Genomic DNA, 14,310 nt, shown 5'->3' with positions numbered 1-14,310 from the left:
CTGTAGTTATTTTTAAAGTCATTATATATTAATATGTCATTACATGTCATTTAATGTTTGAGTGGCTTTGTAGAGGATTATTACATCCTCTGCATCCACAGCTAACATCCACAGCAACACTAATTTGTAATCTCTGTTTTATAACTGAGGAAATATATATTCAGATGGGTGATTTTTCCAAAATCCCAGAGTGAATCAGGAATAGATTCAACTTATGAGTCTGGATGTGTTAATTACTTAAATGGAACACTGTTCCCTACTATGCTCACTGGAAAAATTAACAATTTTATTTTCAGTAGATGTTTTATAAACCTTTATGATTCATTTATTTTTCTTTTCAGTCCAAGCTTAGATAGGGAAAAATACTGTTTAAAGAGAAATAACATTTTGAAAAAATGACCTGCAGTGTTAATGAAACTTCCCTACAACATGAGATCTGTACACACAAAAGAATGTTTTGGAGTCCCTGAGAAGAGAGTGATAGGAAAGCCACAAGGAAATCCCTATGAATCATATTAATAGTATAGAAGGAAAACAGGACTTATTTTTTGGTGCTTATAACACTGGCTAAAATATTGCTGTTCAAGTGAAATCACAAAGCTTTCTATTGCTAGCTCTCAGCATTTTAATCTAAGATGTGTCCTGATATTAATGTCAGCTAACCAGTAAAATGTGCTATTTTTCAGTTTAGGAAAGTGCAAAAAGACATATGTAGATGAGACAAAGAAAACAACATTTATCCATGGATGCATGAAATTGATGAGAGACAATGAAAGCAACACTCATGACTCAGGACTATAAAAGCTACAAAAACGCAAGAAAACAGTGAGGCTACTCTGATTATTATTTTTCTTTAAAAAAAGGAAAGAAGAAGAAGAAAAAGAAGAACATTGTAGAAACCAGGAAGAGCAAGGAGATAGGTAAAGGGATACTGAATATGAGCATTTTCTAGACTGTTGAAATACCTTTCAGAGGTGTAAGCTCCACTTTTTCTGGAACCACAGGTTTCTCAGGAACTTTCCTCCTTGAAACAGCTTTAAACAAGATGATCTTACTTTTATTATTTGTTTATTTAGACTGATCTGAAGCAAATTATTAAATACCTGCTTTATTGTCTATACCCAAAAGCATTAATAACAGCCAAGAACAGCCACTGAAGAACATACAAGAAGCGTTCAAACCATGAAAACAGATTCAAGTTTTACTCCAAAGTTGAGTAGTAAGTTAAAGTCTGGCTGAGAAGAAAGATAAGTTTTGCTCTTTGCAGGGGTAAGAAATCTTCCTTTGCATATAGATTTTACAAGAAGGGAAACATATTTAAGTGTGTGTCTTCATAAAATGTCAATCAACAGATGGGTAACCTTTTAAGAAGTGCTTGCTTTTTCTATGTCTGATTTAAAATGCCAAAGACTTTCCCTACAGGCCAGGAGGGTTGTAGAGAGGCAAGAAACAAGTCTTCCTATGGAAAACTGATTTTGTGTACATGTGTAGGTAAGGGAAAAGTGCTCACCTAAGATTATATCTAGATTATTTTAGATTGGGAAATCTCATGACACCACAAATAAGACAACATTTTGTTAAAATAAAAAGAATAATATAATGTTGCTAGTTTTTCAGCTTTTAAAGATGTTATTTTAAGAATTAAATAATATTGCATCAATTCAAAGTGAAAGTGAAAGTCATTCAGTCATGTCCAACACTTTGCAACCCCATGGACTATAGTCCATGGCATTCTCTAGTCCAGAATACTGGAGAGGGTAGCCTTTCCCTTCTCCAGGGGATCTTCCCAACCCAGGGATCGAACCCAGGTCTCCCGCATTGCAGACAGATTCTTTACCAGCTAAGCCACAAGGGAAGCCCAAGAATACTGAATTCAAAGAAAAATCTAAATGCAAAGAGAATGAAAGGAAGTTTAACAAGGGGAACAACCACAGAACACAGTTGGGTTTTTATCAAGTTGTTTAAAAAAAAAAAGTGGGGAAGCAGTGATAAGTTGTTCATATACCTTCCTTTCATGGTATATGAATACATCAGCTATTGGAGCCCATAAATATAATGCCTATAGTATATTTTAAAGCATATGTCATTGTTTAAGGACAAAGTTTTGGTCTTTGTATAAGTTCATTACTGCAATATTAAAAACATCCAGCTAAGTTTTCTTCTACATTTCACATGCACAAGATCCCAAAGATATGCACAGCAACCACACTTTGAGATCAGAAAACCCTTTCACCCCACTCTGCACCGAGAAAGTTAGTCGGGACAGCCCCTGCATCCAGACGGTCAGGATGAAGCTAACTATGGCATACTTTCTGACATTTCGGGCAGCAAGCATGGCCTGACCAGGCACCCAGGGCAGCATAAAACACGTCTCTATGGAATTCCCCAGCATGATCACGTCCAAAAGTACACATTTTAAAAATACATTTCTTGCAAGCACCACTTCAGATGTTTGGATGGAAGTTTGGAGCAGGTTAATAAAGTTTTGGAAGTATCATTTTATACCTTTAAGCTGGAATATTTTCTCCTTTACATCTTCTTTAGGTGGAGCAGGAGGCGGAGCTGGGGGCCTTGGTTTGAGTTTTGGCTTCTCAATAACCTTCTTTTCAGGTTCAGGTTCTTAAAAGAGGATTTCAGGAGTATTAGTATATGAATACAACGATTGGTGTGTGGGCTTACAGTATATTCAGGAGAAACATAAGGATATTTATGTAAGAAGTATATTTAAGTAAGAAGTTTGCTTTTTTTGGATACATAATATTGGTATGCAACATAAAACATAAAAAAGTTCAACATAAAACATAAGAATATGAACACTGTACATAGATAACAAGTACGGCACAAGCACTAATGAAAATGACAAAGGAAGCATCCAGAAAAGCCACACTGACGTGAAATAAATAGTACACATGACATGAATACAGGTGACTGAGATGCACATTTAAAACAGAATACCTCACATACAGGTGAAGAAGGACATACTGTACATATCGAACGTAAACCATATATATCAAGAGGAAGAATATGGTGATGAAGATTTAAGTCCAATTAGCTGAATACCTTGTACTGGTGTTTCTTCTGGCTGTGGTTCAGGTTCTTCAGGTTCTTCAGGCTTAACATACTTTTCAATTTCACGTTCTTTAAAGAATGTTGACAAAGGATAAGAGGTTGTAATGTAAAGTTCTTCACAAGACTCATACAAATTTCACAGATGCAAAGATGACAGTCACAAAAACAAAAATATATATATATTCACTTACATAGAAAAAGAGGTTAATATTTCTATTTTCTTATATTCAAGCTTTCTACTATTTGATGTATGTTGATGGCAAATGAAATGATTTTTAAAATCTGATGTTGGGTTATCATTTGAAGATCTAATGCAACGATTCCAGTTTTGCCTCAGTAAACTGTATCTTTTGGAATTTATAATTACAATCAAGAATAATCAAAAGATTATACTTAAAAAGAAGTATAATGATTTGAAAAACAAAGAAGTCAAACGTGCTAGAATGCTTTTACATATAATTTCAAGAAGGAATGTTAGCCTATAAATACTTTTGTATTTCTAATAGGAGTTTTTAAGAAATTAAAAGTTTTATATTTATACATTTATATATACCTTCAACAGGGGGAGTCACTTTTCTACCAATGGTTATGGATGCTCTTTCTTCATATATTATTTCTTCAGACGACTCTTCAACTTAAAAAACATAGTATTTTATTTTAGACTGAATTCAGAGTAGAATACTGCAACTGCTGAGTTTCAACATATCAACTTAGTTACACACTATAACATATTCTTCAGAAGATTTCAAAATACCAATTACCTTACTACGTAAGACAGACAACAGATAAACACAAAAGATCCATCTATAACCAAAGCAAGATGATGAGACGACTATCATCTTTCCAAGATTTAGTGCACAGCCATGTACCTTGGACAGGTGGAGCTTCTGGTTCTTCAGGGATAGGAACTGACACTGTCTCTTCTGTGATGATTTCCTTGGGAACTTCAGGCACTTTAAAGATATTGATTTTGTTTACTATTAAGAATTTAGAAGATGTACAAGATACTGCAAAGAGCAGGCAAAGAATATGTGGGTACGGTACTTCATTTTGTAAGACTCTGTGGGGGAAATGGCTTTACAGGCAAGGCACCCTTTTGGACATCCTAATTTAATAAATGAGTCCTTGCAGCCTTCTTCATTTATTTCTCATCCTCTGTGTACCTTTAAATATAGATGTTTTCCACTGGTCTAACTTTGATGATTTTAAAAATTGAATCTACATTTTTTAAGCAATCACTCGGCACTCTCAACTCTTATTTCCATGGTAATGACTTGTGGATCTACATCTCTGGCCCCGATCTCTTTCCTAAGTTCCAGATGCATATTCCCAAATTCCATACTTGAAATGTAAAAGATATAGTCACTGCCTTCTTTCTAATATTAGTTTGGGGATTCAGTGAACCATTCTCATGGCCTAGCTTCAACTCTTACAATCATTTTGGGCTCATCTAGTTCCCTCATTACTTTGAGAATAGACACCCACTCAATCTCCACTTCTCTTAAATCCAATCCTTTCCATTTCTGTCACCACTGATCTTACTCAATTTTTGAAGACCTTAAAAACTGTAATGCTTCTTTCCTAATATTATCCTCTTCTAAGAATTTGACCTGCTGCCAGTTATCTGAAGCTCAACTCCTGTTAATTTATATACCACTGAAGCTTCCTATCGCCCACAGACTAAAGTACATGCCTTATATTAGCATTCAAAGAACTCCAAAATGTGACTGGCATCATTACATCTAGCCTTATCTTTCAGGATAAGCAAGGTTTCTCCTGTTTGTCTGTCTTATTTTCTCTTTGCCTTCATTATTTCCCTCTTTTTTTCTGTAAAATCTGTTCTTGCATAAACTTATACTTCATATTTTTGTTATAAGAACTACTATTAAGATGCTTAGACAGCATTCAGAGAAATACATTATTTCTTTCTTCATGGTAGATACCTTTTACTCGCTGGATTTCTGGTTTTTTGGTAACAGGCACAGGTTCCTTCTTTACTGGAACAAGTCTCTTGGGCAGCTCAGACACTTTGAAGATATTAGTTTTATTTTAGAAAGAATATTTAAAGACATTGGAAAAAGTGTTAATAATAAATAACCTATAATTAACAGAGCAGCATTAAAATTAAAGAAAGCAAAATAAGGACATTTTTGTCCCTAACACTGAAGACAACTTATTGGATTCCACTTGAAGATATCAGAATACTTAAAAAAAAAATTATTGTATCAATGATGATGTGAATACCTTTAATTTCTGGTGTTTCTGGCTTCTTAACAGTTGGGACTTTCTTCACTGGGACAACTTTCTTTGCCATCGCAGGTACTTTAAAGATATTAGTAACATTTAATAATATAAAATTGCAAGATGCAATATGTACAGATTAATTTGGCAAGTCTGCTCAGAACTGTAACATACAGATGACAGTTCACAATACAGTACATAATATAGCACAATATAAAACAAGGAAAGGGAGCCAAATTTCTGACAACACACAAAAAAGAAGTAAATATTTATTTTACTGTAAGTACCTTTAGGAGGTGGAGGTTCTGGTTTTTTGATGACAGGAACTTTCTTCTCTGGGACAATCTTCTTGGGCTCTTCAGGCACTTGAAAGATAAGGATTTCTTTTAGAGTCAAATGATTACAATGAAAAGATTAATGCTATGAATGAATGAAAAAGATCACACTTATTTCTTTGCTATGTTGCATTGTGTCTGTAGGACAAAAGCTTTATGTGTGCAACTGACTTTTGTTCTTGCTAATAAGGTCAAATGTTAAAGAAGGAAATAGAAGACTGAGATGTTTGCCTTAAGCAAGATAAATAATAGACATAAAAAATCAAATAGTATATTCTTCCATTCAGTGAATCTTGTCTTGTACCTGCTGGTGGTGGGGCTTCCGGTTCCACCTCTTCTACAACAGGAACTGGCTCTTCCTCTTCTACAACAGGAACTGGCTCTTCCTCTTCTACAACAGAAACTGGCTCTTCCTCTTCTACAACAGGAACTGGCTCTTCCTCTTCAGGAACAATTTCCACAGGTTCTTCATAAACTTTAAAGATATAGTTAATTTTAATTGAATGTGTGGAACAATATTCTAAAATGCACAAATGTGAAACACAATAGATAGTCATCTTGATTTCTCCCCTTGTTTCGATTAATATTATCACTTGTATTAAGATGAAATCCATCTTGTTTGACTGATTTCTGTTTCTACTGCTTTGAATGCTTGAAAAACCCCTTTAGTGTTTAATGTCATTTATAGTCATTAGTTCACCTGTCCTACTTTGTGTGTACATTAGAGAAGCTTTGTGTAACACAGTTTATGATGGCCAGTGTAGTTGCTGACTATGGACCCCAAATAGATTTAAGATTGGAGCCTATTAAGAATAGCGAAGTAAGACAAATAATTAAAGGACAGAAAATGACCAAGAGATACTCAATTAGAAGAGGAACAGGCTTACGTTAAAAACAGTCAAAAGTGGTTAAGCTCACAAACAGCATTACATGTACCTTCTGGAGGAGGAGAGACTACTTTCTCAGGAACAGGGATGGCTGGTTTCTCCTCCAAGACAGGTTTCTTTGGTACCTCTGGCACTTAAAAGATAGGAGTTAGTTTTACTTCTGGGTAGTTGAGAAGTACATGAAATTTATACCATATCTAGTTCAAATAACCCAGGGACAGATCCAAGAACAAAATTCACAATGAGGTCAGTTATCTGTTCTTGGATCCACATAGTAGGAAGAAAACAAAGCCTATTAAGATTAACAAAACCATGTTAGAAAACTCTTCCAATACTTAGAACAGACGTACCAGTCTTTTTTTTTTTCTTCAATCAATGATGCTATTTAAAAACATTTAAAACCCTAAACATCCAGTATAGTAGGTTTGTAGTTAATATAAGATGTTTGACAAACAAAAGGCTTTCCTATTGGAAGTGACTTTCGAAACCCAAGAGTGAGTGCTTATCTACTGGTTAGTGACATGTACCTTTAGCTGGTGGGACTTCCGGCTTTTTGGGAACAGCTACTTTCTTTTCTGGAACGACTTCTTTTGGAACTTCAGGCACTTTAAAGATATTAGTATTTTAACATTATGAAGAATCACTTGTATACAAACATTCATCACATTTACACAGAACAAAATGCTTTTCAAGAGCTAGAGGTTGTAGCCACCTCTCTTAGACAGTAGACAGTTACAAGTACCTTTAGCAGGCGGGACTTCCGGTTTTTTGGGAACCACTGGAGGCACTTTCTTTTCAGGAACAACTTCCTTGGGCACCTCAGGCACTTAAAAAGATATTAGTATTTAGCTCATCATTTCAATGACACGGAAATCATTAAGCTGAGCAGTGGAACATAGCATTTTAGAGACAGACATTTTTCTGTAGGAAGCAGTGGCAGTGGGAAATACCTTTCACTGGTGGTGGTTCAGGTTTCTTGGCAACAGCAGCAGGTGGTTTCTTTTCTGGGACAGGTTTCTTAGGTGGGACGATCACTAAAGATATTATGATTTATGTTTTAGAATCGGTGAAGAAGAGTGAAAAACGAGAAAAGTCCTAACGCCTAAATCTGGGGGACAAGAAGGGCAGAGATTGGCTAAGGCCCCACAGCGGCTGGCCAGTACCTTTTGGAGGAGGAGCAGGAGCAGGCTCTGGCTCTTCTACGACTTCAACTGGAGGCTCCTCTGGGGCTATTTCCTCAGGCTCCTCATGCACTTTAAAGATACAAGCTTGTTTGAATGCTAGAACTGACTTAAGCATATGAAACATTTTGTAAAATGATTTTTACAGCACTCAGAAGAGAGTTTTTCTTTTTAAAAATACTAGTTTGGAGAGTTTCATGATTACCTGCAGGAGGAGGACTTTCCGGTTTGGGAGGAATAACTTCAGGCACCTTCTTTTCTGGCACGGCTGCCTTTGGCACCTCTGGTACTTTAAAGAGATTAGTATTTTCATGATTAGACTGAGTGAAGACAGACAGACAGTGTCAAACACAGCAACATGGAGGCGGCTACCTTTGGCTGGTGGGACTTCTGGCTTTTTAGGAGGCGTCACAGGCACTTTCTTTTCAGGGACAACTTCTTTGGGAGCCTCAGGCACTTAAAAGATATTAGTAAGGTAACATTTATGAGTTATGAGATCATTGGAACAAATTATTTTCAAGAGCAGAGGAGTTATGTCTTTTAAGCCTAAGATCAGTGACAAATACCTTTAGCAGGTGGGACTTCTGGCTTTTTAGGAGGTGTCACAGGTATTTTCTTCTCAGGAACGACTTCCTTGGGAGCCTCAGGCACTTAAAAGATATTAGTAAAATTACATTTAGAAGTTGTGGGAGCACTAGAGCAAAATGTTTTTGAGAGCAGAAGAGTTTTATTTTCTGAAATCTAAGGTTAAGTGACAGCTCCATGTAACAGGTGGGACTTCTGGCTTTTTAGGAGGTGTCTCAGGTACTTTCTTTTTAGGGACAACTCCTTTTGGCACCTCAGGCACTTAAAAGATATTAGTAAAATTACATTTAGTAGTATGAGACCAATGGAGCAAATATTTTCAAGAACAGAAGAGATATGTGCTTTAAAGCCTGAGTTTCATGACAAATACCTTTAACAGGTGGGACTTCCGGCTTTTTAGGAGGCATCACAGGTACTTTCTTTTCAGGGACAACTTCTTTGGGAGCCTCAGGCACTTAAAAGATATTAGTAAGGTAACATTTATGAGTTATGAGATCATTGGAACAAATTATTTTCAAGAGCAGAGGAGTTATGTCTTTTAAGCCTAAGATCAGTGACAAATACCTTTAGCAGGTGGGACTTCTGGCTTTTTAGGAGGTGTTACAGGTACTTTCTTCTCAGGGAAGACTTCCTTGGGAGCCTCAGGCACTTAAAAGATATTAGTAAATTTACGTTTAGTTGTTATGTGACCACCAGAACAAACTATTTTCAAGAGCAGAAGAGTTTTATCTTCTTAAATCTAAGGTGAATGACAGATACCTGTAATAGGTGGGGCCTCTGGCTTTTTAGCAGGTGCCACTGGTGCTTTCTTTTCAGGGACAATTTCTTGAGGAACTTCAGGCACTTAAAAGATAGTAGTTTTATGCTTAGGTTATAGAGATCAATGAATTAAAAGGTACTTCCAAGAGCTAAGGAGGTATTTCTTCTATAGAAAAAGGACTGGGGTGAAAAATACCTGAAACTGGTGGGATTTCCAGTTTTTTGGGTGGTGCTTTGGGAACTTTCTTTTCTGGAACAATGTCTTGGGGAACTTCAGGCACTTGAAAGATATTAGTAGTTTTATGGTTAGGTTAATGAAGAGCAATGGACTTGAATCATTCTCAAGAACTGAAGAGACATTTCTTCTGCAGAATGAGCTCAGAGCCAAAATGTACCTGTGACAGGTGGAACTTCTGGTTTTTTGGATGGTGCCTTGGGAACTTTCTTTTCTGGAACAACTTCTTGGGGAACTTCAGGCACTTGAAAGATATTAGTAGTTTTATGGTTAGGTTAGTGAAGAGCAATGGACTAAAATCATTCTTAAAAATTGAAGAGACATTTCTTCTGCAGAATGTTGTCTGGGTCAACATGTACCTGAGACAGGTGGGACTTCCAGTTTTTTGGGTGGTGCCTTGAGAACTTCCTTTTCTGGGACAACTTCTTGGGTAATTTCAGGCACTTGAAAGATATTAGTAGTTTTATGGTTAGGTTAATGAAGAACAATGGACTTGACTTATTCTCAAGAACTGAAGACACATTTCTTCTTCAGAATGAGCTCAGAGCCAACATGTACCTGTGGCAGGCGAGACTTCCGGTTCTTTGGCTGGTGCTTTGGGGACTTTCTTTTCTGGGACAACTTCTTGGGGAACTTCAGGCACTTGAAAGATATTAGTAGTTTTATGGTTAGGTTAATGAATAGCAATGGACTAAAATCATCCTCAAAAACTGAAGACACATTTCTTCTGAAGGATGAGGTCAGAGCCAACATGTACCTGTGACAGGTGGGGCTTCTGGTGTTTTGGGTTGTGCCCTGGGGACTTTCTTTTCTGGGACAACTTCTTGGGGAACTTCAGGCACTTGAAAGATATTAGTAGTTTTATGGTTAGGTTAATGAATAGCAATGGACTAAAATCATCCTCAAAAACTGAAGACACATTTCTTCTGAAGGATGAGGTCAGAGCCAACATGTACCTGTGACAGGTGGAACTTCTGGTTTTTTGGGTGGTGCCTTGGGAACTTTCTTTTCTGGAACAACTTCTTGGGGAACTTCAGGCACTTGAAAGATATTAGTAGTTTTACGGTTAGGTTAATGAATAGCAATGGACTAAAATCATCCTCAAAAACTGAAGACACATTTCTTCTGAAGGATGAGGTCAGAGCTAAATGTACCTGTGACAGGTGGGGCTTCCGGTGTTTTGGGTGGTGCCCTGGGGACTTTCTTTTCTGGAACAACTTCTTGGGGAACTTCAGGCACTTAAAAGATATTAGTAGTTTTATGGTTAGGTTAATGAATAGAAATGGACTAAAATCATCCTCAAAAACCAGACACACATTTCTTCTTCAGAATGTTGTTTGGGTCAACATGTACCTGAGACAGGTGGGACTTCCGGTTTTTTGGATGGTGGCTTGGGAACTTTCTTTTCTGGGATAACTTCTTGGGGAACTTCAGGCACTTGAAAGATATTAGTAGTCTTATGGTTAGGTTAATGAATAGCAATGGACTAAAATCATTCTCAAAAACTGAACAGACATTTCTTCTGCAGAATGTTGTCTGGGTCAACATGTACCTGTGACAGGTGGAATTTCTGGTTTTTGGGGTGGCGCCTTGGGAACTTTCATTTCTGGGACAACTTCTTGGGGAACTTCAGGCACTTGAAAGATATTAGTAGTTTTATGGTTAGATTAATGAATAGCAATGGACTAAAATCATCCTCAAAAACTGAAGACACACTTCTTCTGAAGAATGACATCAGAGCCAACATGTACCTGTGACAGGTGGAACTTCTGGTTTTTTGGATGGTGCCTTGGGAACTTTCTTTTCTGGAACAACTTCTTGGGGAACTTCAGGCACTTGAAAGATATTAGTAGTTTTATGGTTAGGTTAATGAATAGAAATGGACTAAAATCATCCTCAAAAACCAGACACACATTTCTTCTTCAGAATGTTGTTTGGGTCAACATGTACCTGAGACAGGTGGGACTTCCGGTTTTTTGGGTGGTGGCTTGGGGACTTTCTTTTCTGGGACAACTTCTTGGGGAACTTCAGGCACTTGAAAGATATTAGTAGTCTTATGGTTAGGTTAATGAATAGCAATGGACTAAAATCATTCTCAAAAACTGAACAGACATTTCTTCTGCAGAATGTTGTCTGGGTCAACATGTACCTGTGACAGGTGGAATTTCTGGTTTTTGGGGTGGCGCCTTGGGAACTTTCTTTTCTGGGACAACTTCTTGGGGAACTTCAGGCACTTGAAAGATATTAGTAGTTTTATGGTTAGATTAATGAATAGCAATGGACTAAAATCATCCTCAAAAACTGAAGACACACTTCTTCTGAAGAATGACATCAGAGCCAACATGTACCTGTGACAGGTGGGGCTTCCGGTTTTTTGGGTGGTGCCTTGGGAACTTTCTTTTCTGGAACAACTTCTTGGGGAACTTCAGGCACTTGAAAGATATTAGTAGTTTTATGGTTAGGTTAATGAATAGCAATGGACTAAAATCATCCTCAAAAACCAGACACACATTTCTTCTTCAGAATGTTGTTTGGGTCAACATGTACCTGAGACAGGTGGGACTTCCGGTTTTTTGGGTGGTGGCTTGGGGACTTTCTTTTCTGGGACAACTTCTTGGGGAACTTCAGGCACTTGAAAGATATTAGTAGTCTTATGGTTAGGTTAATGAATAGCAATGGACTAAAATCATCCTCAAAAACTGAAGACACACTTCTTCTGAAGAATGACATCAGAGCCAACATGTACCTGTGACAGGTGGGGCTTCCGGTTTTTTGGGTGGTGCCTTGGGAACTTTCTTTTCTGGAACAACTTCTTGGGGAACTTCAGGCACTTGAAAGATATTAGTAGTTTTATGGTTAGGTTAATGAATAGCAATGGACTAAAATCATCCTCAAAAACCAGACACACATTTCTTCTTCAGAATGTTGTTTGGGTCAACATGTACCTGAGACAGGTGGGACTTCCGGTTTTTTGGGTGGTGGCTTGGGGACTTTCTTTTCTGGGACAACTTCTTGGGGAACTTCAGGCACTTGAAAGATATTAGTAGTCTTATGGTTAGGTTAATGAATAGCAATGGACTAAAATCATTCTCAAAAACTGAACAGACATTTCTTCTGCAGAATGTTGTCTGGGTCAACATGTACCTGTGACAGGTGGAATTTCTGGTTTTTGGGGTGGCGCCTTGGGAACTTTCTTTTCTGGGACAACTTCTTGGGGAACTTCAGGCACTTGAAAGATATTAGTAGTTTTATGGTTAGATTAATGAATAGCAATGGACTAAAATCATCCTCAAAAACTGAAGACACACTTCTTCTGAAGAATGACATCAGAGCCAACATGTACCTGTGACAGGTGGAACTTCTGGTTTTTTGGATGGTGCCTTGGGAACTTTCTTTTCTGGAACAACTTCTTGGGGAACTTCAGGCACTTGAAAGATATTAGTAGTTTTATGGTTAGGTTAATGAATAGAAATGGACTAAAATCATCCTCAAAAACCAGACACACATTTCTTCTTCAGAATGTTGTTTGGGTCAACATGTACCTGAGACAGGTGGGACTTCCGGTTTTTTGGGTGGTGGCTTGGGGACTTTCTTTTCTGGGACAACTTCTTGGGGAACTTCAGGCACTTGAAAGATATTAGTAGTCTTATGGTTAGGTTAATGAATAGCAATGGACTAAAATCATTCTCAAAAACTGAACAGACATTTCTTCTGCAGAATGTTGTCTGGGTCAACATGTACCTGTGACAGGTGGAATTTCTGGTTTTTGGGGTGGCGCCTTGGGAACTTTCTTTTCTGGGACAACTTCTTGGGGAACTTCAGGTACTTGAAAGATATTAGTAGTTTTATGGTTAGATTAATGAATAGCAATGGACTAAAATCATCCTCAAAAACTGAAGACACACTTCTTCTGAAGAATGACATCAGAGCCAACATGTACCTGTGACAGGTGGGGCTTCTGGTGTTTTGGGTGGTGCCTTGGGGACTTTCTTTTCTGGGACAACTTCTTGGGGCACCTCAGGCACTTGAAAGATATTAGTAGTTTAAGAATTTGGGAAATTTGAAGGCATATTTTACAACAATTATGAAGAGATAAGACAATATACATTCTTAACACAGCAGTGGGAATAAATACCTTTAGCAGGTAGGACTTCTGGTTTTTTGGGCACAGCTACTTTCTTTTCAGGCACAACTTCTTTAGGAACTTCAGGAACTTTGAAGATATTAGTATCTATTAGCTAGAAACTATGAAATGGGAATATCGACAACACACTTGCCCAAGCAAATAACATTTATAAAACTGACGGACACTCCTAAACACCCTTTCCCCAGCCCCCAAAACAGGTGACCAACAACATAGATGGATAAATACCTTTGGCTGGTGGAGCTTCTGGCTTTTTAGGAGGAGCCACAGGCACTTTCTTTTCAGGGACGACTTCTGGCGGCACCTCAGGCACTTAAAAAATATTCGTAATTTGTGTTTAGAAAGGTGGAAATTAATGAATGACTATATCATGCAATCATACACCAAGATATTTTGGATAACTACCAAACCTCTTTTTTCTTTAGAATTCTAGTACCTTTACGTAGTGGGATATATACACATCATTTCTTCTAGCTAAAAGAGCAGTTATTTTCTTCCCAGTATGTATAGTATTGCCATTACCTGCAGGAGGAGGACTTTCCGGTTTGGGAGGAATAACTTCAGGCACCTTCTTTTCTGGCACGGCTGCCTTTGGCACCTCCGGTACTTTAAAGAGATTAGTATTTTCATGATTAGACTGAGTGAAGACAGACAGACAGTGTCAAACACAGCAACATGGAGGCGGCTACCTTTGGCTGGTGGGACTTCTGGCTTTTTAGGAGGCGTCACTGGCACTTTCTTTTCAGGGACAACTTCTTTGGGAGCCTCAGGCACTTAAGAGATATTAGTAAAATTACATTTAGGAGTTATGAGAGCACTGGAATAAATTATTTTCAAGAACAGAAGAGTTATGTCTTTTTAAGCCTAAGGTCTG

The 14,310-nt window shown here is 37.6% G+C and overlaps 1 protein-coding gene across 1 annotated transcript in view; it reads right to left on the bottom strand.

Annotated features, from left to right (window-relative positions):
* The window catches only part of TTN (titin), a 276,026-nt gene that overhangs the window by 117,849 nt on the left and 143,867 nt on the right, over positions 1 to 14,310 (bottom strand). Inside the window, exons 169-201 of the mRNA XM_043894260.1 lie at positions 14,126 to 14,209; positions 13,959 to 14,042; positions 13,665 to 13,748; positions 13,428 to 13,505; positions 13,233 to 13,316; positions 13,034 to 13,117; positions 12,835 to 12,918; positions 12,437 to 12,520; positions 12,238 to 12,321; positions 12,039 to 12,122; positions 11,840 to 11,923; positions 11,641 to 11,724; positions 10,447 to 10,530; positions 9,058 to 9,141; positions 8,863 to 8,946; positions 8,669 to 8,752; positions 8,280 to 8,363; positions 8,086 to 8,169; positions 7,919 to 8,002; positions 7,696 to 7,785; positions 7,483 to 7,566; positions 7,275 to 7,358; positions 7,060 to 7,137; positions 6,582 to 6,665; positions 5,950 to 6,120; positions 5,598 to 5,675; positions 5,314 to 5,391; positions 5,013 to 5,096; positions 3,939 to 4,022; positions 3,623 to 3,703; positions 3,061 to 3,138; positions 2,506 to 2,619; positions 966 to 1,034 (exon numbers count right to left, since the gene is read on the bottom strand). Of these exons, the coding sequence (XP_043750195.1) occupies positions 966 to 1,034; positions 2,506 to 2,619; positions 3,061 to 3,138; positions 3,623 to 3,703; positions 3,939 to 4,022; positions 5,013 to 5,096; positions 5,314 to 5,391; positions 5,598 to 5,675; positions 5,950 to 6,120; positions 6,582 to 6,665; positions 7,060 to 7,137; positions 7,275 to 7,358; positions 7,483 to 7,566; positions 7,696 to 7,785; positions 7,919 to 8,002; positions 8,086 to 8,169; positions 8,280 to 8,363; positions 8,669 to 8,752; positions 8,863 to 8,946; positions 9,058 to 9,141; positions 10,447 to 10,530; positions 11,641 to 11,724; positions 11,840 to 11,923; positions 12,039 to 12,122; positions 12,238 to 12,321; positions 12,437 to 12,520; positions 12,835 to 12,918; positions 13,034 to 13,117; positions 13,233 to 13,316; positions 13,428 to 13,505; positions 13,665 to 13,748; positions 13,959 to 14,042; positions 14,126 to 14,209 (2,847 nt within the window). The remainder of the gene's footprint in view (positions 1 to 965; positions 1,035 to 2,505; positions 2,620 to 3,060; positions 3,139 to 3,622; positions 3,704 to 3,938; positions 4,023 to 5,012; positions 5,097 to 5,313; positions 5,392 to 5,597; positions 5,676 to 5,949; positions 6,121 to 6,581; positions 6,666 to 7,059; positions 7,138 to 7,274; positions 7,359 to 7,482; positions 7,567 to 7,695; positions 7,786 to 7,918; positions 8,003 to 8,085; positions 8,170 to 8,279; positions 8,364 to 8,668; positions 8,753 to 8,862; positions 8,947 to 9,057; positions 9,142 to 10,446; positions 10,531 to 11,640; positions 11,725 to 11,839; positions 11,924 to 12,038; positions 12,123 to 12,237; positions 12,322 to 12,436; positions 12,521 to 12,834; positions 12,919 to 13,033; positions 13,118 to 13,232; positions 13,317 to 13,427; positions 13,506 to 13,664; positions 13,749 to 13,958; positions 14,043 to 14,125; positions 14,210 to 14,310) is intronic.

Source organism: Cervus elaphus, chromosome 33, assembly GCF_910594005.1.
Source record: "Cervus elaphus chromosome 33, mCerEla1.1, whole genome shotgun sequence".
NCBI classification, from domain to species: Eukaryota; Metazoa; Chordata; class Mammalia; order Artiodactyla; family Cervidae; genus Cervus; species Cervus elaphus.
The sequence above is the reverse complement of the archived record's forward strand: the minus strand, read 5'-3'. Positions and strand labels throughout refer to the sequence as shown.